This window comes from Peromyscus leucopus, chromosome 6 (genome assembly GCF_004664715.2).
Source record: "Peromyscus leucopus breed LL Stock chromosome 6, UCI_PerLeu_2.1, whole genome shotgun sequence".
NCBI classification, from domain to species: Eukaryota; Metazoa; Chordata; class Mammalia; order Rodentia; family Cricetidae; genus Peromyscus; species Peromyscus leucopus.
In genome coordinates this window covers 42,748,390-42,774,196 of record NC_051068.1, presented here as the reverse complement: position 1 = coordinate 42,774,196, position 25,807 = coordinate 42,748,390, and the positions used below count along the sequence as shown (strand labels likewise).

Here is a 25,807-nt window from a genome sequence, read left to right as displayed (position 1 = left end):
ATGGTTAGCAGAAAGAGGTGCTTGGTTCTTGGATTCACTGTATTTTTATGGGTTGAATTATATGTTGAAATGAAAAACCCGAATGAGCCGGAATGCAGGTTGCTGCGCAAGTTTAATTTGACTGGATATGTAGAAGCCAAAAACCATTCAGTTGTTATTGGAGGACTATTTCCTATTCACTCTAGGACCATCCCAACAGAAGACTCTGATGGGGAACCAGTATCAGCCATGTGTGAAGGGTAAGTCATTGTTTGATCTCTTTTTCACATTAATTTGGGTGGCTGGAGAAGAGAGGTTAGCATGGAGCCTGCATTCTATTTGAATTTCTATGATTCTGGCTTTATCTCAGACTATGGAGTGGAGGGGAAGGTTGCCTCAGAAAGTTGCTCCTCAGAGGGTTCTCTGTGGGCCAGTAGAAGCAGCAGCAGCAGCAGCAGCATCTAAAAGTTTTTTAGACACATAGACTCAGGAGTTGCATCCCACATCTGCTGAAGAGTCTACACTTTCAGAAGACCTCTGTTGGTGAATACTGAGGTTTGAGACACGCAGGTGCTGCAGAATGTGGTTGCAGCTACACAGTAACAGCAACAATTACTGTAAATTGTTATAAACACAAGTTCAAGTGTGCAGTGTGGGAACTCTGGCTTGTGGCTGAGGCAATGTTCATGGCAAGATTCTGAGCTGCAGAAAAACTTTGTCCCTACTGCTGGCTCTTCCAAGATGTCATATTAAGAAATAGAATTCCTGAAACTACTGTGAGAAAAACAAAGTTGGGATAGGACAGATGTCTGGGAATATATGTACACACACACACACACACACACACACACACACACACACACACACACACACACATTGGAAGAGAGAAAGAAGGGAAGTTTAGATATCAGATATACCAGAAATTAAAAGAAAACAATCATCTACAATCCCATTGGCATCACAAAGCAGCATTTTTTTTTTTAATTTTTATATCCCTTTCTGGATCTTTTAAAGAATAAATTTATGATTTTAAATAGTATGAAAGAAGCACAGGCACTGTTTATATTGGACATATTGCTTAATACAGCAGGCTTTTTCGTGATGTCGTGTGGTCATTATCGCTGTAGATGCATATTTAAATATTTGTGCAGTTTCTTTCATCATTAATTCTATACCAATAACAACTCCTTTCCTTTTATTCCATTCCAATAGAGCTGCTATTGGAAGGAGCAATCATCTGTACTGTTGTTGACAAAGTGAAAAGTCTGTGATGAGTCCGTAATTGTCATTTTCTTCATCCCTCTAACATGTTTGCATTCTCAACGGGAAACAAAAGGCTCAAGCATTGAGGGTTTGCTTAGTTATCATAGCAGCAGACCTTCACTTAACCACAGCTTCCACATCTTTAGATTTTACCATAGTGCACCACACTGATCTTTCGCAAACTGAATTACTTAATTTGGTCTCCAATCGTTCCTGGAACTTCTGAAGTTTATTTTCCACAAAATTTGAGGTTGTATTAATAATGGAAAATATTCCCACACAGCTGATGAGCCACCACTAGACATAGAAGATTATTCCAGTTTTTCAATATTGTAAATACTGGGACAGATAGCCTTTTCCTTTTATCCAAAGACAACTATGTCTTTGGCTAATTTAAAGGTGGAGTTACAGGCTCAAAGCAAGTGGGTGTTTTTCTAGCTCTTGAAATGAAATGCTATCTCTTGAAATAGATACCACTGTACTTATTTTGAAGCTATACTATGCCATCAGTGTGAACTTGGAAAGTAAGTAACAGGATGGTAAAGGCTTTTGTGTCTGGTCCCTTGTGTTTGCTACTTTTTTTTTTCAACTGTGTTACCCTACCCCACTCTGCCTTCCAAAAATAAGGATCTCTTCAATCCTTGAATGTTACATCTTCTCCAGTTGTCGGAACTTTCACGAGCTGTCCATCTGCAGCCCTCTCCCATCTCTCTAGTATCCTCTAGCTTTGGCATTGCTCTTAATTTGCTCTGGCTGCATGCTCTTTGTATTTCATTGCTCATACATCTTTTCCCATCGCTGTTTGTTTGTTTTGTTTTGTTTTGTAATCACTTTGCTTGGTTACTTTTCTCTTTCTTTACATAAATCAACATTTTCAGGGAAAAGAAATTGAGATCAGGCTCTTCATTACTATATTCATAGTATACAGCACTGGAGGAACTCAACAGCTGCATACTAAATGAAAAAAAAAATGCTAAACCAAAACACAAATAAATAGACTGACCTGGGAAGGTGGCTCATTTGGTAAAGTCCTGGCCTTGCAAGAAGGAGGACCTGAGTTAGAGGCCCCAAGACCCCTACGAAATGTTCAGTGTGGTGGCACTTGGTGCCGTGGCACTCTGTGCTCGGTGGGCAGAGACAGGAAGATCACCAGGACTCGCTGGCCAGCTGGGCTAGCCACGTCAAGATCCAGGTTCAGTGAGAGACCCTGTCTCAGACAACAAGGCAGAGAGTGAAGAAAGGTGACATTGGTGTCCCTGCTTCACACACAGCAGAATGTGCAAACCCACAGGCAGGAAGGAGAATTCCAAATTGTGAAGAGAGATATTTGCTATTAGGTATTGAATTTAAAATACTTACTAAGCTGTAGATAGAAGGTTTGATACGACAACTGAGACTATGTAGGTAGAAAGTCTGATACTAGCTACAGAGGGTAGTAAGAGAACACTTACTCAGATCATTGTTTTGCACAATTTTGTTAAAGTTTGGCTAGGTGAAAAAAGAGGGGATTGGGGTATTATTTCATGCAGAAGGCCTTAAAAACAATATGGTGATGGACCTCAGAAGATATATTTCCCTCTTCAATGGCTGCAGAATTAAAAAGTAGGAGGCTCACATTTATGCTTGTGAGAACAGCAAGACAACTTCAGTTAAACGCCTCTCCACAGCAAGATGCCTTATGTAATCAGAGTCATAGCATACAAAAATTAACATACTGCTTCTAATAACTTATTCCATAAGTATTAATGTATTAAAATTATTTTTGCATTATAATTAATGTTCAGAAGAAAATAAGTCAAGGAGGAGAGAAGAACCATGTCCCTACAGTGCTCCATTGAAATGAGAAAGCTTGTTCTAAGGGATTGTTAGGTGTATTTGGTAAAGAGAACTGTGACTAGAAGAACAAATTTTGAAAAGAGATCATCAGAAATTTGAAGATAGTGTAGCATGTAAAAGATATATAAGGCAAAAAAAAACATAAAACAGCCACTTATAAAGGCTGGATATGACTAATATTTAGATCTTTTTAAATTGTAATGTCATTTATGAAAAACTGACACACGCCAACAACTGAGGTACCTGCTGCTGCTTCAGCAAAAAGCTGCAATCACTCATGGAACTGAAGCTCCTTCCCAGAGAAGTGCCCCACCCTCAACCGTACCCTCATCTCCCACCCCCACTCTCACCCCTACCTCCACCTCACCCCCACCCCCACACCCCCCGCCTCCAGTGTCCAGTGCCTCACAAAAGCTTTTCCTTTCCAGGTTTAACTTCCGGGGCTTCCGCTGGATGAAAACCATGATCCACACCATCAAGGAGATTAACGAGAGGACGGACATTTTGCCCAACCACACTCTGGGCTATCAGATCTTTGACAGCTGCTTCAGCATCTCCAAAACAATGGAGACGTCTTTGGCCTTTCTGACAGGGCAGGAAGAGTTCAAGCCCAACTTTAGAAACAGCACTGGAAAATACCTAGTAGGAATTATTGGATCAGGGGGATCGTCCTTGTCAGTTGCTGCTTCAAGAATTCTGGGGTTGTATTACTTACCTCAGGTATCTCAAAATATTGTGCTATGTACCGAGAAAGAAATACAAATGCTCTGCCAGGTGGGGTGGCGCACGTCTTTAATCCCAGCACTCCAGAGGCAGAGGCAGGCGGATCTCTGTGACTTCAAGGCCAGCCTGGTCTACATATTACAGACTGAGTTCCAGGACAGCCAGGGCTACACAGAGAAACACTGTCTCAAAAAAAAAAAAGAAAAGAAAAGAAAAAGAAAGGAAAGGAAGGAAGGAAGGAAGGAAGGAAGAAAGGAAGAAGAAAGGGAGAAAGAAAGAAAGAAAGAAAGAAAGAAAGAAAGAAAGAAAGAGAGAGAGAGAGAGAGAGAGAAAGAAAGAAAGAAAGAAAGAAAGAAAGAAAGAAAGAAAGAAAGAAAGAAAGAAAGAAAGAAAGGAAAGAAGGAAAGAAAGGGAGAAAGGAAGGAAGGAAGGAAGGGAGAAAGAAAGGAAGGAAGGAAGGGAGGAAGGAAGGAAGGAAGGAAGGAAGGGAGGAAGGAAGGAAGGAAGGAAGGAAGGAAGGAAGGAAGGAAGAAAGGTGTAAATACTGTGTGTAAAAATTATTATGAATGACACAGGTCCAGAGAGGCTAAGCTGCAGAGACTATGTAAAATGGGCTGAGTACCCCCAGTTACTCTGTTCAGCCAAGCCCCAGCAGCGCACACAAAGGCCTCTTTAGAGGTGACTTGAGATTGCTTAATCCCCTGGAGCATCTTGCTTTGCACTGACTGAGATGTGATGTGGTGATGTGGATATTACATCTCACTGGTCACCGTGCTCCGTGCACTGTGTGGCGCACAGAAGAGCTCATCCATAAACACTCAGAGGTAGATTGATGGCTGGAATAAGAACTGGTTTTTGTTGGGGTCTCTGTTGATGTTTGTTGGCTCTGAGCAAAATCACCACACTGACATATGAAAATGGGCCTGAGAATTTCATTAGCTAACTTAATAAGTTATTTTAAACCCAGAGAGGGTGTCATATGTCAGCACAAGAAAAAGTGATTGCAAAGCATGAATTATTAGGAAAATAAAAAAGATCTAGAGTTATTTCAATGGCTGCTTCATGAAAGGGTCATGTATGAATATGAAGGATGAACAAGCTTATTGGGGCTACTGAGGTAATGGGAGTGTCCCTCACACAGTATTTCATCTTCCTTCCCTCCCTCTGTCCTCCACTCCCTCCTCCCTCCTCTCTCTCTCTCTCTCTCTCTCTCTCTCTCTCTCATGACCCACAGCCTCAGCCCTACAAAGTATTTAAGTTAGAGAGGAACTTCAAATGTGAGTGTGGGATGAACAGGAAAGAACCACGAAGCAGAATACGTGGAAGGTGGGTGACTCGGCACATATCTTAGGGGTGGGCTTCATGAGTTCACCCAAACTGCAGCTGCTGTGAGCTCCATTTTCCACTAGACTCTAATAGAACTCAAGCATAGCCTAGGTACCTCTGGATGTATTTCTCCATGAAGGCTTACAGTGAATCTGGCAGGGAAAAGGCGAAACAAATCTTCTGTTGAGTCCTTTGGTATTAAGAAACCTTTACATCTAAGTTATTGTTATGTTAATTTTCCTGTAGGGTCCAAGCAACAAGATCTTATAAGACAAACAATTTAGCAAGCCTTAGAAATCTGCTGTCACTGCTTCTCAAAGAGGTTTGTTCCTACATAATACCTCCCATGAATCTGCTCTTGGTGTGGTTAGAAAGGAAAATACAAACATGAGCCAGTGGAATAAGAGGGGGGAAAAAAAGACAGGGGAAAAGAGAACCCAGGAATAATGCAGCACTCATGAAGGAATCAACTGTGTGGGGCTACGGAGTTATAATACAGAAGGTCAGACGAGAGGTGACGCATTAGTGACATGAGGTTGGATGGGGAGAAGGTAACGCGTTTTAAGGTGCAAGTCATCAACACTGAGGGTCCGCTACAGCAGAGACACATGAATGATTGTCAGGAATATGGGCTCACCCAATCTCCGTGCTTATGTCCCCCTAAATGCTAAATACAAACAAGAACTACTGACCAAGTGAGGAGAGCATGCTTTTCCATTTATCTATGCACATTAAAAAAGAGAGTTTCTGGCAACTTGGAGAACAGTGCTTGGACTTCTGGTTGGTTAGCACGCTCTATCATAGCTCAGGGAAGTTTCAGGACCTACGTACTCAGGAGTCCTGACAAAAGGAAACTAGAAGAGAGAAGAGAGAACAGAAGGGAAGTGAGGGAGCAGAGGTGAGAGCAGGAGAGTGCACAGGAGACAAAGACTTGGACTCAGTCCATCATCTCTGCACATGAGATGCTGAAGTTGATGAAGCATACAGACATATTGACTCAGAGGAGTCACCAGTGTCCAGGAGGACAAAGGAAAGTGTGAGTGGCCTCCCTGACCAGGCTGTGGTCCCAACTACAAAATGTAGTGCATTGACTGTTTTCATCTTAACAAGTGGCAGCCCTGACACCCTTTGTGTTATCAGGGCAACCAAAGTGTTACCTGAATAGTCCCCACCCACCAGGTAGAAGCACCTGTAGAAAGTCATCGGCTACAGAAGGATGTGAGGGTCAAGAGAGAACTTTTCCGCTCCCTCCCTTTCAGAATATTCCGAGGTTGTCGTTTAAGATTTGGCTCTGGCTTCCTAATAACTATAAATGTTTTCTATTGTAGGTGGGCTATACTTCCTCCTGCCCAATTCTTAGTGACAAATTCCAGTTTCCATCTTATCTTCGTGTAATACCCAGTGATAAGATCCAGTCTGAGGCCATGGTGAATCTTATCAAACACTTTGGTTGGGTCTGGGTAGGCGCCATTGCAGCTGATGACGATTATGGAAAATATGGAGTGAAATCCTTTAGGGAAAAAATGGAGACTGCAAACCTCTGTGTTGCTTTCTCTGAAACCATTCCCAAAGTCTACTCCAATGAGAAGATGCAAAAAGCTGTTAATGCAATAAAGAGTTCCACGGCCAGAGTCGTTGTGCTTTTTACAACTGATATTGACCTCAGCCCCTTTGTGCTGGAAATGATTCATCACAACATCACTGATAGGACATGGATAGCCAGCGAAGCCTGGATTACCTCAGCCCTCATTGCAAAGCCCGAGTACTTTCCATATTTTGGAGGAAGTATTGGATTTGCAGTCCCAAGAGCCGTTATACCAGGATTAAAAGAGTTTCTTTATGATATACACCCTAGCAAGGATCCAAATGATACCTTGACCATTGAATTCTGGCAAACTGCTTTTAACTGTACCTGGCCCAACAGCAGTGTGCCTTACAATGTGGACCACAGAGTGAACATGACTGGCAAAGAAGACAGACTGTATGCCATGTCTGATCAGCTCTGCACTGGAGAGGAGAGGCTGGAAGACCTGAAAAATACCTATCTGGATATATCTCAGCTCAGAACCACGAACAATGTCAAACTAGCTGTGTATGCTATGGCTTATGCCCTGGATCGTCTCAGCAGATGTGACCTGGATGAACAAGATAAAAAAGAAAAACAATGTTCACATATGCCTGACTTTGAGCCCAGGGAGGTAAGTTATTTTACCCTATGATATAGCATAAGGAAAAATCAAGTTTTTGCTGCCAAATTCATCCCATTAAAACTGCTGATCTGCTTCCATACAATTTTATAGCACCAACACTTACCATAATGGCTTGCCTCAATGGCTTGGTTGTTTATTTTAAGTCCTTGTTTGTTACTAAATTATTAGATTTGTTGTCAATGATTAAAAATCTTGTCCCACAAAATAAATTATAATAATGCCTTTTACAAAATAGGGTCTTTCTCTTCACAGAAACTAAATTTAAAGGTATCTAGGAGAAGAATATGATTTAGTGACTCTGGTTTCTTCATTTTTTTCTGTTCCCTGTATACAATATGGGAATTGTAATCTAAGATAACTACTTGGGTCCCAAAACATCATGTTCATAGCAGGCAAAGACATGTATATCCCTCCACTTTAGGATGATTCCTGGGCATTATATACAGTTTTCTTCCCACTCCAGGACTTGTATTTTAATCATTGGTCTTATCTATCTTCAAGGAAAAACTAGAAGATGAAGTCTTTGTACAATATAGGAGGAGTCACGCAAAAGCATGGATGTCAGGGGGTGAAGATTATAGGGGGTTATCTGGGAGAGTCACATTCACATGGCCTGTCCTTCATCTCCTGTCAGACAATTCATGGTGGCACCTGAGTGGTCTCATCCAAGATTCCCTGCTTATTTCCATTCTTACCTCTCTGACTAGAAATACAGAGCTTGAGCATCCCTGCCCTGGCCCTGTCAGCCCTGCAGGAGGTCCACTTAGCGTCTCTAACTTGTCACTTCTTCCCTGCCTGATCATCATCTCTTTACTCTCGTATCACACTCTGTCCATTTAATAGCGGCCACAGTGGCTGGGACCCTCATCTATCTCTTTGACTTTCGTGTATGAATTGGCCTACTGCATTCAGTGCCAGCTCTTCTTGGTCCTCCCAGTCTCACCATCCCATCTATGACCATTCTTTGAGTGTTTTTCTTATCCTTGATACTTTGTTTTAAAGTTTTACTTTACTTTACTTAATGTGCATGAGTGTTTGCCCATGTGCATTTAAGTGCACCACAAGCATGGCTACACTCACGGAAGTCAGAAAAGGGAGCTCAGATTCCCTGGAACTAGAGTTATAGATGGTTGGCAAGCACCATGTGGGTGCTTGGAACCAAACCTGGGTCCTCTGAAAAAGCAACATATGCTCTGAGCCACTGATCTATTCCTCCAACCCCTTATCCTTAGCACTTTTAAACAGTACTGGTCAGGCATTGTAAGACTGATTTTCAAGTTGGGCTTGTCTAATTTTTTATCATGATTAGGTTTGTTGGACCCCAAAGTTTGGGGTCTCAAGTGGGTGCCCCAGGAACCCAGACTCCAGTCCAGTTGATGCAATAGCAGGAGGATTTATTAAGCTTCTGTACAGAAGGGCTCCTCTGCTACCAAGAGTAAGAGTCGCATCTTACTGCAGCCCCATAAGGGCTTATAAGGGAAAAACCCACAAAACCCACAAGATTACAATTCCCATGCAGTTTCATTTCACAAGATCATGGTCTGGGTACAGAGTGATCACAGAGGGGGTACAGTTATGTCAACAGGTACATTTTCCTGAAACCTCAAGGGGGGTATCAAGGCAGGAGTGGAGTTTACACAAAGGTCACAGTGGTCCTTCCTGGAACACCTGCAACTATCCCAGTCACAGTTGAGCACATCTCTTAACAGAAATCTTTTTACATTGTTATATGGTTGCAGGGGAGATTGAACAATGGCTAAGTCAGGTTGCCCTTGGAACTAGATTTTTAGTTTCTCATTTCCTGGTGCTTGAAGTTTCTCTTTTCCTAAGGCTTGGGGGTGTAACCCTGAAGGGCTAGGGTCTTTCAAGGTTGGCATACATTTTATTTGGAAAAAATAACAGAGATGATATTGTATCTTTTGGGAGATGGGGATTCATTTTATTTTATGCATATAAATGTTTTGTCTGCATGTATGTGTGTGTACCACATGCATCCCAAGTGCCCTTGGAGGTCAGAAAATGGCATTGACTCACCTGGAACTGGAGTTATAGGCAATTATGAGCTGCCATATCTGTGCTGGGAATCAAATCTTGGTCATCTTCAAGATCAACAAGTTCTAAAAATATCTGAGACATTTCTCCAACCCTAATTGTGTCCTTAAATATTGCATATCAGAGTTCAAATTGTATAATTATCTTTCATTATTGCTGTTAAGTGATGCTACCATTTTTCTCACCAGAAAAATACTGTCTCTACTGAATTAATAGTTATCTTGTAGGAGTCAAGTGTGGTGACTCATGCCTTCTATTCTAGCTGAGACAGTATTGCCATGGGTTCAGTTCTAACACTGGCTATACTGTGAGTTCCGGGCACACTAGAGATACCGAGTAAGGCCCTCTCTCAAAACAAAATAACAACAACAGATAAAGTGGACACTTTCTGAGAAATGAAGAGCTTCCAGTTTCCTAAGTTAATTAGCCATTACCTCCCCTAAGCACTTTCAACATTCTTTCTACAATAGCAACTGTTGTGAGACAAAACTTTTCCTGGGGAGATGTAACACATACGTCTACTCACCCCAGATAGGGAGCCCACAACAGACCAAAAGTATGGACACCTCTAAAGTCCAACTTAGTGAGCCAATGAATTTTACTGAGGTTACTTAAAGGAATATGGGTGGGGGGTTACTTAAAGGAGCAGAAATGACTCAAAGACAACTGCATCACCAAGGCCTACGTTAGCATGAGTGACAGCTCACAAAAATGGGGAACCCGGAGCATACTGTACAGCTTTCTGTATGAGTCTCTCTGCCCCTCTAGACAACTCCCAAATAATGACACAGAGACTGCTTATTAATTATGAAAGCTCACCCTATAGCTTAAGCTTCTTCCTAACTAGCTCTTATAATGTAAATTAACTTATTTATATTAATCTATGTTCCATCACATGGCATTACCTCTCTTCCATCTTGCACCTCCTGTTTCCTTTCTGTATCTCCTGGAATCTCCTACATGCCTAGATCCCTCCTCCTCTTCCTTTTTCTTGCCAGAAATCCTGCCTATATCTCCTGCCTACCTATTGACCATTCAGCTTTTTACTACATCAATCACAGCAATATACCTTCACACAGTGTACAAATATCCCACAACATTCCCTCCTTTTTGTCTAAATAAAAAAGAAAGATTTTAACTCTAACACAGTAAAACTATATACAATAAGAACAATTATCAAATCAGAATTATATTCATAATATCCACTCCATTTGTATTTGGCAAATTTGGAGAAAGATTATCTATGCTATCTTAGTGAGTCCAAAGTTTTATACCTAAACCATTTTCTATCATAATTTTTATTACCATCAAAAAATACCTTTTTAGAGGGACATTTAGGCCCGGCGGTAGCCGGCCGAGACATTCAGGCCCAGCGGCGGCCCACAGAGGTGGACAGGCCCTGCGGCAGAGATAAGCAGACAGAGGTGGACGGGCCCGGCGGCGGCGGCCGACAGAGACATTCAGGCCCGGCGGCGGCGGCGGCGGCCCACAGAAGTAGACAGGCCACTGGGCGGAAACGGGCGGACGCAGGTGGGTCCGCGGCGGCGACTCGCGAAGGTGGAAGGGCCGGGTGGCAGCGGCCGACAGGGACATACAGGCCCAGCGGCAACCGGCAGAGACATACACGCCTGGTGGCAGTTCGCAGAGGTGGATGGGCCCGGCAGCAGTGACGGGCAGGGGTAGGTAGGCCCGCGGTGGCAGCCGGCAGAGACATACAGGCCCGTTGGCCGCCCACAGAGGCAGACAGACCCAGCCTCAGCTGACAGGGACATACAGGCCCAGCGGCGGAGACGGGTGGATGCAGGTGGGCCTGTGGCGGCGGTCCACGGGGGTGGACGGGCCCGGGGACGGAGAGGAGCGGACGCAGCTTGGAACGGGGACGCCCCTGGCCCCAACACCTGGGGAAGAGGCTATCTCTGTGGGTGGGAACCAGGGCGAGTCTGGACACTCCGTCTGGGGACAACCCAGGGCCCAACTGCTGATCCTGTGAAACCCAACAACTTGGAGGTGTTGGTGAGACTACCCTGCTCAGCTGAAACCCATCTGGGAGAGGATTCAGATGCCTACAGTTTGAAGTCTGAAGAAACAAGATCAGCTGAGGAGTTGACAAATGAACAAAACGTGACCTGGGAACACAGAAGAAGGTGCTACCCAGCCACTAAACCAGATCACCAGAATCATAAGTATATAATTCACCGACTGAAATCAGCTGTCCCTGAAGAAACAGCCCAATAGCACCAATTTAACCAAGAACCCCTACTAAACCAAGACTAAAAATTAGAACAAGAGAGGCACTCTCAGACACAGACACCACCTGCACCGCACAGAGGAAAATATGAGTAGACGCCAGTGCAAAAATACAGGCAACAACATAAAGACCTATATGGCAACATCAGAACCTAGTGATTCTACACCTGCAAGACCTAAACATACCATGACAGAAGAAACAGAAGAGATCAACCCTAAAAATGACTTTAAGAAGATGATAGAGGCCCTTAAAGAAGAAATAAAACATTCCCTCAATGAGGAAATAAAAACTTTCCTTAAAGAGGAAATGAAAAACTACCTTAAAGAGGAAATAAAAACTTTCCTTAAAGAGGAAATGAAACACTCTCTTAAAGAGGAAATAAGAACTTCCCTTAAAGAGGAAATGAAGAACTCCATTAAAGAGGAAATAAAAAACTCCCTTAAAGAAATGGAAGAAAAAACGAACAAAAAATGGGAAGAAATCAAATCAAGCCAAGAAAAAGCAATTAAACAGATGAAAGAAACATTCCAAGATCTGAAAAATGAATTTGAGACAATAAAGAAAACACATGCTGAGGGAATGCTGGAAATAGAAATCCTGACAAAACGAACAGGAACTATAGAAACAAGCATAACCAACCGATTGCAAGAGATGGAACAGAGAATCTCTGACACTGAAGACATGATAGAGAAAATAGATTCGTCAGTCAAAGAAAATACTAAAGACAAAAAAATTGTAACACAAAACGTCCAGGAAATTTGGGACACCATGAAAAGACCAAACCTAAGAATAATAGGGATAGAAGAAGGAGAAGAATACCAACTCAAAGGCACAGAAAATATATTCAACAAAATCATAGAAGAAAACTTTCCTAACCTAAAGAAAGAAATACCTATGAAGATACAAGAAGCTCACAGAACACCGAATAGGCTGGATCCAAAAAAAAAGTCCCCTCGCCACATAATAATCAAAACACTAAACACACAGAACAAAGAAAAAATATTAAGAGCCGCAAAGGAAAAAGACCAAGTAACATATAAAGGTAAACCCATCAGAATAACACCAGACTACTCAATAGAGACTATGAAAGCGAGAAGATCATGGATAAATCTCATGCAGACACTAAGAGACCACGGATGCCAACCCAGACTATTATACCCAGCAAAACTCTTAATCACCATAGGTGGAGTAAACAAAATATTCCAGGATAAAACCAGATTTAATCAATACCTGTCTACAAACCCAGCCCTACAGAAAGCACTAGAAGGGAAAATTCAACCCAAAGAAGCTAAACACATCCATGAAAAATCAAGCAATAGATAATCCCACACCAACATACACCACAGAAGAAACAAACTGGCGTAGCTATCCTAATATCTAGAGAAAAAGGATGTTTCAAAAGAGAAGAAGTCTTGTGGCAATGCCTCAGTGGTCCAGGTAACTACCAGAACTCGGAAAAGTTGGTTGAACTTGGGATTGACTGGGAGGCCAAAGATTTAAAAAGCAGAAGATTCTCTCAAGACATAAGTTGTGTGATAATAGTGTGGTTTGTGTGTGTGTGAATGAGAATTTGTAAATGTTGAATTCTAGGCTTCGACAATCATTGTCAGTGCAGATTAAGCTGCAAGTATTTATGTTCTAAAACTTAAATTATAAAGCTAGTTACGTCTTTCTAACAACTAGTTTTAATGTTTATGAGCATATTTTACCTACATTACCTTTTCAGGATGTTGAGAAAGATGCATCACAAGCACAGGCTGGAGGCTGGGGGCTAGATGGTTTTGAGGAAGAGGTCTTGGTGGACTCTTTCATAGAGCAAAGGGAAGCAATGCCTTCTGGGAAATGAGCTAAGTTTTAATCTAGTCTTTAAGATTAGAAGTCAAAAACAAAAATATTAAGGAAAGGAAAACTTAATTGATCTTTGAAGTATTGTTATGTGGAATTGAGTGGGACTTTTGAGGCCTTTCTTCCAGAAAACAAGGACTTGGTTGTCAGGCCTATATTAGGCCTAAACCTTGGTGCCATGTAGTTGTACTTAAATCATTTCAATGGAAAGTGTCTTAGTGATTGGATCTTCTAGTGCAGTTTGGAGTTCTTCCATTTGAAAAATGTGATATTTACATGGGATTGTTTGAATCTTGTTTTCTAGTCCTCCCCATCACCACCCTCATAATCTGAAGGTAGATTTTTCTCTTGATAAAGGAACAAAAAAGGTGAACATCTTGTTTGTAAATAGGTATCTAGTAACTAGTGGTAAACTTGAAATGGTAGAATTCTTTAAAGCCTAATTCTAGGTAGCCTTAAGAAAATGTATCTTAATTATTTTTGAACCTGTATTCACCTTGTTTTTTTCAAATATCTTAAGTTGTATTTTCTTTTTCAGAGCTGCTTCATATTTGGGGCTACTTTTTTTTTTTTAATTGGGGCGTAATTCATAAAAGGGTATATTGTTTTGATGAGACGTTTTACAACTATGGCTGGATGTCTTTCTTTAGTCTTCCAAGAAGGGCCATTTTACTTTTTTAGAGTTACTTTTTAAAGTCATGAGGTCAACAACTTGGACTAATGCAAATTAAAGCCCAAGTTGACCTCCAGCAGCAGTTCATTCTATGTTGACAGTGAGAGAACACTTTGCCTGTTAGGATACTGTTACTCGTGGACTGAAATGCTGAAAAAACCCCTCCCCCTATTTTGTTTTTTGCAAAAATCAAGGTATATTCTAGGGTTTCCTGGTTGACCTCAACAGATAAACTGAGATGATAGTCTTAGTTCAGAAATGATCTGAATGTAGATTTACAGTCTACGTGTACAGCTGGCTAAGTGAGATCGCTTTCACAGTTCTGCATGTATCCCATCAGCTCCCCATTAGTCACTGAACCCTTAAAAACTGGTATTGTAACATTATCACAATGTTTTGCGCCGATTTTATAAACTTTACAGTACAATATGTGTTCCTTTTCTGAGGCAAACCAAAGGTATATTTCTCAAGGTTCTGCTGCTATCAGCAGCGTTGATGGAGGATTTTTTATACATTTGTAATAGATAGGAATAAACCAGAAAAAAAGAAGAAAAAAAAAGTGGTAGAGGAAAAGGTGAACACTGCAAGAATACTCAAAAGGGCTGAGAGTTGCAAACGCCAAGAATGGCTTTGCATAGTAAATGGAATAGAACAGCTCTGAACTATAGCTTACTTTTCCTGGTTCTGTCTGACAGAATGATTGAATGCTTTTGTACAAAAATCAGAGCCTTAAAAACAAGGATTTGGTGAGATTGTAAAATGGTGTGCCACTTTGGCAAAACAGTTTGGTGGTTGGTCAAAATGCAAAACATTGTTACTCTGTTACTCAACAATTCTACCCTTAGGAATATATCCTCAAACTACTGAAAATGTGCACCTATGAAACATGTACATGAAGGTTTACAGCAGTGTGTTGCTAATAGTAAAAAAGTTAAAACAACTCAAATAGCTATCAAATACTGGAGAGAAATAAAATGTGGCTTATTCATACAATAGAATATTATTAAGACATAAAAATGAATGAGAAACTGACAGATTAAATGACTTTGGTGAACCTTCATAATTTCATTTGTAGATCTCTCCATTTCTAATTTATAAATACATTTGGGGTTATAAATTATAAATATACTGCCTCCTGTCAGCATTGTATACTTCTATTTGATGATTTCTGTGTCAAACATTATATGGAAATGTTTCCAAGTATTTTCTGTACTAACTGTGAATGAATAGAACAAAATAAATTGCCTGTGATAAAAAAAAAAAAATACCTTTTTAGATCTTAAAACATCTCCTTAGATGAAAAACTTAAGCTTTTATATTTTTCAACTGTATAAACTTTACATCTCTTATATAAATTTCTTTTCTGAATTTGGTAACAAGGAAAACTGTAACTATAACTATTTGCTCTTAAACCCCATCAAAGACCTGAGGATATATTGCCTGAGTAAACAGGAAGTGCAGAACAAGCAACTTCCAAAACTATAGAAATGACAAAAACAATCACCTAAGTTTCCTCTGTGACACTGGGGCATCCATCTTTGGCCTACAGGCCTAGAATATCTGACAGACTTTTTTGTGAGGCAAGAATTTTGAAGGACTGCCCTACCTTGTTAGTGCAAATTTTGGCAGTCGCCTTCTTTTGTGTCCTGCTCGTACAACTTGGACATCATACTGTCAGCAGTCAAGGCACCCAGTGGCTAATTTTAGCACAAAGAAAGCAAACTCCATATGGAGGTTCTTTGATGCCCATCACCTTTTTTGAAGTAAATTGGTGCTGCCAGGAGCAGATGTGTCTCACTGTCATGAAAAGCCTTATGCCGTTAAAATATTTTAAAGGACATAGGTTTGAAGACCATCTATCTATTTAATATATGTCTCTGATCTTGAAAACATACCTAACATGACTATAAGCTTGATTGTTATAGATAACTAACTACTAACCTGTCTTTCTTTATTTTCCTAAATAGGTCTCAAGGACTAAAACTTTACATTTTTAAAAGAGTTGCATAGGTACAATATCTTAAACAGAGTAGAAACATATATACAGTATGTTAAAACAAAAATAACCTTAAATTTGTATCAATATACAAAAATCCATACCAATATAAAATATTTGAGACTAGTGATTGTTTAATTCAACAATTCATCCTTTTATCCCAACATTTCTGTACTATATCCCCCCTTTTTCCCTTCAGAAAGAGGTCCTTAAATCTAATGTCTTTTGTTCAGCTTTTTTCTGATCATTACCAATAACAATGTGTAACCAACCCCCCTAAATGATGACAAACATCCATAACCCACAAAATGAACAAAAACCACCCACCCTACCTCTTGGAAATGTGAGTGTCATGTTCTCTAGACTTCTTCATGCTCTCTGGGAGCAATGGCATCTTTACGAGACCATGAGAAAATTGGGATGATGGTCAAGTCCTATGAGAGCTAGCTGTATTATTTGTTGTCTAGTTTCTGTGTAATGGGAAAGTTCGGGGATTATTTGAGGTCCTGGATGGAGTTGTGTGTGAGGCTGGACCATCTCAACTAGCAGCTTTGAAGTTGTTCTGGATGCAGAATTTTGGGGAAACTGCAACTGAGGCATTCTGAGAGGCTGGATCACCTGGCTACTTGTCTTTATTTGTATCTGGTCCCCTTCCTCTGAAAAGAAGACATAAACTTTTAAATTTTTTTTTTAATTTTTATTTTATTTTATTTTACAATATAATTTAGTTCTACATATCAGCATGGATTCCCTTGTTCTTCCCCTTCCTCCCCTCCCTCCCCCTCCCTCCCCCTCTCTTTCCCCCCAACCCACCCCCCATTCCCACTTCCTCCAGGGCAAAGCCTCCCCCCAAGGATTGAGATCAACCTGGTAGACTCAGTCCAGGCAGGTCCAGTCCCCTCCTCCCAGGCTGAGCCAAGCATCCCTGCATAAGCCCCAGGTTTCAAACAGCCAACTCATGCACTGAGCACAGGACCCGGTCCCACTGCCTGAATGCCTCCCAAACAGATCAAGCCAATCAACTGTCTCACCTATTCAGAGGGCCTGATCCATTTGGGGACCCCTCAGCCATTGGTTCATAGTTCATGTGTTTCCATTCGTTTGGCTATTTGTCCCTGTGCTTTATCCAACCTTGGTCTTAAATGTTTTAATATATATTAAATATATATATATATATATTAAAAATATACATATATCTGCATTAACACAAATATGGAGTGTGCAGTGTGCACAAGTTGGTTAAAGATGATTTGTGTGTATGTGTGTGTGTGTGTGTGTGTGTGTGTGTGTGTTTGAACAGGTAAAAGGCATCTGTTAATTTTATAAGTGTGTTTGGACTGTATAACCAAATCTCTACCCATGACATACGAATAATAATAAGTCATGAGGACTCTGTAGGCAACAAGATATATCATGTCTCATCTAGTTCCAGAGCTGTTCCCATAGCATAGGGATCAGCATATATATACATCACCTGCCTTGTAGTCTTTCTTGTCCTGCCAGCCAGCTCCCAAATAATGAAACAGAGACTTCTTATTAATTATGAAAGCTCAGCCTACAGCTTAGCCTTCTTCCTAACTAGCTCTTATAACTTAAATTAACCCACTTAAATTAATCTATATTATATAACATGGTGTAACCTCTCTCTCATCTTGCATCTCCTCTTTCTTATCCTTGTCTCCTGGCATCTCCTACATGCCAAGATTCCTCCTCCTCTTCCTTTCTATCCCCAGAAATCCTGCCTATACCTCCTGCCTAGCTATTGGTTGTTCAGCTTTTTGTTACACCAAACACAGCAATACACATTCACACAGTGTGTAAATATCCCACAATGTTCAGGCAGCTCAAAAGAGTGTCCTTTCCAAGTTGGTCTAAACATCTTCCAGGCAGGCCAGCTGATTTCTGTGTCTTTCCAGCAGATGGACTGATTTCAGAAGTCTCCTTTAAAGCTTGGCTTCTTTGAGTCTTCTTCATACTTCAGCTCAATTAGTCTGAGTAGGACTCTTAGATTTTGTTGATACTCTTGACAGGGAGGGACCTAGTGGATCTGGTCAGATTCAGGGACTTCCTGAAGCTGTTTTGAGTTGTTTACCTTACTACTTTAAGAGCTCCCCTATAAGGATGAAATGTTTTAATCTGGGGAAAAACTGTTACATAACAACAATGTAAAAAATCTGTTGAATTTAACTTTCAGTGCCTGATGGTCTAGTCTCTCCACAAGACTGAGATTTTCAAAGGAAAGAAATAGTTGTGGACCTTAGTAACCTTACACAGGGCAAGTGGGAGGGGGGAGGGTAAAAGGACTGAAAAAATATTCTAAATATTCTCCTGTCTCTTACTATGAATATATAATACTGCTAAGCCTTAGTATAATCTTATGTTAATCTAACAAAAACACACAATTTTAATATGTACCAGAGGTAAGTTAAAATTTTCCAGTGGCCAACATTAAGGAAAAACAGGTAAAATTAAATTAAGCAAATTATTTAACCCAATATCTCTAAAATACTATTTAATGTGTTGTCATAATTTAATGTGTTATCATAATTTAATGTGTTGTCATAATTTAATGTGTTGTCATGTCATTAAAATAATGTTAAATTATTAATGAGGTAGCTTCCATTCTTTTTACATCTTTATAATCCAGCATGCATATTACATGCATAGCACATCTCAGTTTAGCCAACCACTTTTTATGTTTGAATTGTCACCTGTGACTAGAGGACATCAGAGTTGGTAAAAAAAAAAAAAATAGAGGTGGCAAAAGACTAAAATAGAATTCCATAATTCCATATGCGTTCAAATCCACTTTCTTTATAAATCTTTATTTTCTGAGTGATAAAACATTTACACATTGCTGTTTTCCATTTTTCCTCCCTCTTCCTTCTTAGCTAATGACTTACTTTAAAAACTTGGAACTTGCTACCCATGATGGAAGGAAAATAAACTTTGACACCAATGGAGATCCAAAGAGTGGATATTATGATATCCTCAATTGGCAAATAGATAATGCTGGGGAAATTGCTTTTGTCAAAATTGGAGAATACAAATTCCAAGAGACAAATTTTGAACTTGTTATTCCAAAGAACTCAACATTATATTGGAACACTGAATCTTCAAGGGTTAGTTGGTCTGCCATATTTTTTATTTATATATAGAAAGAAATGTATTGTTTTCAGGCACTAAATAAATGTAAAACACCTAAAGTTTTTACAGTATTACAAATCAATTTCCTTAGTGTAACACATTTTTCCATATTGTTGTTGACCTAGAGTTTAAAAAATCCATGTAACACTAAAATTCATGGAAATTTTAACATAATTTATCAATGTATTGATATTTTGAGAATGTTTCAATAGAACATAGTAATTTTATTTTAATCTTCTCTATTAAATTCGGAGTTATATTTATATAATGAAGTTATTTTATAGGTAATTCAAACAAATTTAAAGTTTACCAGTAGCACCAAAAATGCATACTGTGCCTTAAATGGTATATGGTTTGTAGGCTTAAGTTTTCTAGGTTGTTGTTTTGGGTTTTTTGTTTGTTTACTTGTTTGTTTTTGTTTTTTTGAGCTGAGGTCTTACTATGTAGCTCACGCTGTCACTATGCCTGGCTCAGAAAATGTATTTTATCTACCCTGTAAATAATTATCTCCCCAGATTTATATATAACTGATTAACAAATGTCAGGTTTATTCTGGATTCCAAGGTGCAAATCCATGTAGAATCTAAAAATATCAAGAGGCCTGTAGTTACTACTGAAATTTCTAAATGTAGATAGCAAGAAAACGTTTCAAGCTATGCCTTCTCTATACCATCTTTTTACCTTCAGGATTTTTCTCATGGAACAGACCTACCTTTCTACGAGCCCATGATGATAGATATCTAACTATAATAAGGAATATTTGGGGATGCCTTTACTGACAATAAATACCTTTCAGGAGCTGACAATGATTATTGGGATTGCAGGCTTCATCAAAACCGGAACAGATTTAGCAAACTGGCCCATCCGCAGCATCTCACATGATATTAGTTTGGTCTTGATCACCAAGATTACAAGGAACAGTCATTAGAGTTTGTTCGGCATTTCCAGAGCCAATCACGGGACTGTTCTTCAGTAGAAGTTCTTTCTAGGCTGCCCATATTCTCATGCTTTGTCTGATATCTTCACTCACTGTCCTGGGTTCATCTCCTCTATAAACAGGACACACAGCTCTTTGGAAATACAACTGAGAACTTTCTTGGTTACACAGATAAGGCTTTATTATACCTATTGTCTTTGTCTTTCCTAGCTTCCAGATTCAGTATGCACAAAACTATGTTCTCCAGGGACCCGGAAGGGGATTCGCCAGGGACAACCCATCTGCTGCTTTGATTGCATCCCGTGTCCTGATGGATATGTGTCAGAGAAACCAGGTACAGATGGTCCTTTTTTCATTGGTAGTAACAAACTTAGAATAACCAAGTGTTGTCAGAGAGATCCATGCAAATCTTTTTTATGAAGAGATATAAGCAGCCTGTAACAAAATTCATGAAACCCATAAATTATCCAATATGCAGTATGAATAAAGAAATATATTAGCTCTCACTTTTGAAGTCAAAAAAGACCTACTACCATGAAGTTCATGAGGAAACACCAAACAAAACACATAAAATGCAAAATATTGAATAAATTCATAAAATCTTCCAACTACTTGTTTCTAAAATAGGCTCAACACTAATTATAGTCTGAGAACAGTCACCCACTTGTCTTAAGGTTCTAAGCACTGAGAACACATGCGTTGTGCAGCTGCTGCTGCGTGAACTCCTACCACAGCATGCTCAGTTGCTGCGCTCTGGGGGTGACTTAGGCAGCTTGGTTTTGTGAAGTGTGTTGGAGCAGGTTTATTTATATTTCTACTTTTTGTTGTTGAAGGAACAAAAAATGCACTTGTCTTTTGTCACATGTCCCTTAATAGTAACCATGTAGCCGGGCGGTTGGTGGCACACGCCTTTAATCCCAGCACTTGGGAGGCAAAGCCAGGCGGATCTCTGTGAGTTTGAGACCAGCCTGGGCTACCAAGTGAGCTCCAGGAAAGGCGCAAAGCTACACAGAGAAACCCTGTCTCAAAAAACAAAACAAAACAAAAAAGTAACCATGTAAGAAGGATAAAATGGTCAGAAGGATAAAATGGTCGGTGATGGAAAACAAGAATCCTGTAACCTGCACAACTCCCTGGCTCCAGGTCCCCAGTCTCTACCCAGAATTCCATCCAGAGATGTCCAGTCCACGAGTCAGAGTGACTGACAGGGAACACCAGTCTTTACCTGGACCTTTAAATTAACACTGAGTAGACCCATCCCCTCATCTGCCACATACCCTCACCTCAAGTAGCCTTTCCTGTTCACCAGTGCTTCCTCTAAGAGCCTCCATCCAGACAGACTTAACTTTCTTAGCCTCAGGGACCATGGTTGGTGGTTTGTTTTCCTTCTTACCCTCATCCTCACCACTCATTCAAATGAGCATCTGGAGTTGGGGACATTTGAATGGGCACACACATGATTCTCCTCCATGAGGAGATATTAACTGAGGAACTAAAAACACCAGGGGTTTAGCCAGATGTGTCCCAGTCCTTTTGATTGTTTTACCTCAGTAGCCATGACTTTCTTATTGATAGGCAGTTCCAGGGTTGATAAGGACACATGCCTCTTTCCTCAATAGATAGATGGAGGAGAAAGAGAGGAGCACATCACTGAAAAAGGCCAATTCAAGAACGCCTGAGATTGGGAAGAAATGCTCAATTTCTAAAATTGAAAACAACTCTCAGGCTTTCACAGCATTTGTAGGCACCAAGGCCATTTTCCACTACTAATTTTAAGATCACACACCACACACACACACACACACACACACACACACACACACACCCCTTGCTCAAGTCTTTAGCTGTCCTGGGCTGTTCACAATTAAAAGTAACAAGTGGCTTTTCTTGCAGTCAATTCTCTGCTCTTTCTCAATAGGTCAAAGGGAATGTGATCCATGTGGGGAAGATGACTGGTCCAATGCACAGAAGAGCAAGTGTGTGCCAAAGGAGGTGGAGTTCCTCGCTTATGAGGAGGCCCTGGGGTTCACCCTTGTCATCCTCTCCATCTTTGGGGCACTTGTGGTCTTGGCCGTCATCGTGGTGTATGTGATCCACAGGCACACTCCGTTGGTGAAGGCCAATGACCGGGAGCTGAGCTTCCTCATTCAGATGTCTCTGATCATCACCCTGCTCTCATCCATGCTCTTCATAGGCAAGCCACTCAACTGGTCCTGCATGGCCCGCCAGACCACTCTGGCACTGGGCTTTTGCCTTTGTCTGTCTTCCATTCTTGGAAAGACTATTTCACTCTTTTTTGCCTACAGGATTTCTGTATCCAAAACTCGACTTATATCCATGCACCCCGTTATTCGAAAACTCATTGTGCTGACCTGTGTTTTAGGGGAGATTGGTGTGTGCTCAGCTTACTTGGTGTTGGAGCCTCCCAGGGTGTACAAGAACATTGAACCTCAAAATGTAAAGATCATCTTTGAATGCAATGAAGGTTCTATAGAGTTTCTGTGCTCCATATTTGGGTTTGATGTCCTTCTGGCCTTACTGTGTTTTCTTACAACCTTTGTGGCTCGCCAGCTGCCAGATAACTATTATGAAGGGAAATGCATCACTTTCGGGATGCTGGTCTTTTTCATTGTCTGGATCTCTTTTGTCCCTGCTTACCTGAGCACCAAAGGCAAATTCAAAGTGGCCGTGGAAATATTTGCCATTTTGGCATCCAGCTATGGCTTGTTAGGATGCATATTTCTTCCCAAGTGCTTCATTATTTTGCTGAGGCCAAAGAGGAACACTGAGGAAACTGTGGGTGGGAGAGTCCCCACTATAGACAGGAGCATCCAGCTGACCTCAGCTTCTGTGAGCAGCGAGCTTAACAACACCACAGTGTCAACTGTGCTGGATGATTAGAGTTGTGAGTCCCATGTGACATGTAGAGCCAGATGATGACCAGCTCATCCTTCCCTTTCAGGTTGCTTCTGAAGCAGCTGCTTGTTGCTCTGGGGTAATATTGAGGATTTGGACCTTCATAATGTAGTCTTAGCATAGTGAATAAAATCTTAGTCTGTACAATACCACTTTTCAAAGAGTATAATATGACATCATTGAAATTGGAAACTGTTTCATTAAAATATTTCATGGGGATTTTTAGACTAGAGGATATGACAGAAACAGCTTGTCTGAAGTGACAAGAAAGGGCTTAGGACCATATTAAGAAAACTTACTTTCTTTTTTAAACTCATCCCAGGAATAAGAAAACTCTAAGGAATGATGTCTGCCCCAGGATTTCCTAGAGAACAATAAGTGCAAAAGTGTCAGTTTGAAAACATTCCTCTAAGAAACAAAAGCAAATGGAGTTAAGACACCATATTAGAAGTTAAGTATATTCTATAGTAAAGATCTTGACTTCAAAGAAAACTAATGCAGAATGAGTAATAAGATGCTAGATTTAGAGGAAAATTCAGTGATATTTGCAAAGTCATCACAGAGTGAAGTAGAACTTAATCCCTTTGTGGAAATGTTATAAAATGTTTTCAATCTATTCATCTAGATAAAAAATATAGAGATATATAGATAGACAGACAGATAGATAGATGATAGATTAAACAGGTAGAAAACATAATTTGTGGAAATACTGACTGACAAAACTGCAAGTGAATATTTGAGTTGCGAATGCTACAAGGAACAGAAAGTGTCTGTCTTTGAGAAAGTTTAATAATGTTTGTGAATCTCAATCAACCAAGCTGGACAGATGCATCCAGGCATGTTGGAGCATGCGGCGGGACTAGGATGGCTGGCTTAGCAGAGTAAGTTGGGAACTTGTTTACTGATTTTTACAGGATGATCATTCCAGATCAGGTAAATAGGAATGTGCTTCCTACAATCTAAATGAGTTTATATCATGGGACAGCAAGTTTCAAAAGTGATCATATTTGTTAGAAGCAACATGTCCACCAGCATTTTCTGGACATACATCTATTCATTCATCTATCCCCCAATACTTCTCCAGTGCTCTGCACCACAGCCCCTATAATGAGATAATTAGAGATGAGCACTTGTACAATCATATGAAGAGGAGAGAAATGGATTTCTTTGTTCATTTCTTAATTAGATACTTCATTCACATGGATATACTTTGGAAAAGAGAGGATGGTTTTTCTGAAAGGATAAAATAATAAGAAACTGAAAATCTGTGCCTTTTTAGGTTTCAGTTATTCGTACAGCTGGAGCATTCTCAGTTTTCCATCCTGAGGTTAAAGGTAAAATGGGAACTGACTTAGGTCTAACGAATTGGTTTGCTTATAAACTCAGAATATTTCAATGTCCATTTCTTTTCTGAGAGGTTGATCATTGTACTTACGGTCTATGAAAAGAGTATCCTGGAAGTCTATCTGTTTAATATCAGAGACTCCATTACCTCCCCATGCCACATCGAAGTAACACTATCTGGTCTGGCACACATTGTTCACACTTGCACTTCTGATTATCAATGGGTTCTACAACAAAATGTCAATTGTACCACGTGTACAATGGCATTGTTTTTTGTGCAACTTTATAAAGTACAATTTTTATCTAAAATATCTAAAATAAAATTAACAAGCTACCCTTGTTAATTTGGCACATATGCATTATTATTTAAAAAAGACTTGTGACAATTAAAATTCTTTAAAGATCTTCTTGTAGAAATAATGATAGCCTAATTTATACTGTTGTTTTATTCTTTGTAACAAATGACTTATCAAAAATTAAAATATGTCTTGCAGCGGAGTGGTGGTGGTACACACCTTTAATCCCAGCACTGGAAAGGCAGAGGCGGGTGGATATCTGTGAGTTCAAGGCCAGCCTGGGCTACAGAGTGACTTCCAGGACAGCCAGAGCTGTTACACAGAGAAACCATTTCTCAAAAACAAAACAAAAAAGTCTTGCAGCATTGAAAGATATTTTCTCTTTGCCAGATAATTCTATCTACACATGTGTAAAAGAGTCTCAGAATGGGGTGTCGACATTTCTTGCTGTGGGTGAGCACTTGCTTGGACATTGTATTGGGCATTAGGGAGCAGCATAGAATTAATTCCAACATGTCACATCAAAATTATGTGGTTGCTGTCTTGAGAAGTAGCATGAGGATTAAACACATGGCAGATAAAATTGCAAAACATCTTCCTTAGGGCTGACTAAATATGTGCAGGACAGGGTTTTGTTTTATGCTTTGTTGAGCTACTTTGCGTCAACGCATAGACTCATGTCATATAATTACTCTTGTCAGCTGATTCTTCGGTAGTTAACACTTGGAAGAAAGTGTCCAGTAAGAAGTGAGTATGTTAATGAAAGAGCCGATACATCTCAGATGAGCCTCCTTGAAGTAGCCCTAGCCTCACCTCTTCTCGGCTCCTCCCCTCCCAGTGACTCGCCAGCATAAATGGAAGCATCACAAGTCTAGTGACTTAGCTGGACATTAAATGCCCTCCAAACTGCTTCCTCTTTTCAACAGTTGTCCCCTCCTTACCCACACCATTTAACACAGCCCAGCTCTACTTCTACAACCCCCAACCTCTCCCGTCATTCACTCACTTCCTGGTTT

At 40.3% G+C, this 25,807-nt stretch overlaps 1 protein-coding gene across 1 annotated transcript; it reads left to right on the top strand.

The window, feature by feature from the left end:
- LOC114710391 (vomeronasal type-2 receptor 1-like) lies at positions 1 to 23,136 on the top strand. The gene is made up of 6 exons (XM_028894525.2): positions 1 to 239; positions 3,507 to 3,798; positions 6,456 to 7,325; positions 19,043 to 19,273; positions 20,446 to 20,569; positions 22,154 to 23,136. The coding sequence occupies exons 1-6, from the start codon at positions 1 to 3 to the stop codon at positions 23,134 to 23,136; spliced, it is 2,739 nt and encodes a 912-aa protein (XP_028750358.2).
- The last annotated feature ends 2,671 nt before the right edge of the window (positions 23,137 to 25,807 follow it).

Excerpts from the sequence above, each read along its gene's own strand:
- LOC114710391 (XM_028894525.2), top strand. The coding sequence starts at position 1 with ATGGTTAGCAGAAAGAGGTGCTTGGTTCTTGGATTCACTGTATTTTTA. Across the intron at positions 3,799-6,455 it reads GGTTGTATTACTTACCTCAG|GTGGGCTATACTTCCTCCTG; the intron begins GTATCTCAAAAT and ends TTTCTATTGTAG. Across the intron at positions 19,274-20,445 it reads GGAACACTGAATCTTCAAGG|CTTCCAGATTCAGTATGCAC; the intron begins GTTAGTTGGTCT and ends TGTCTTTCCTAG.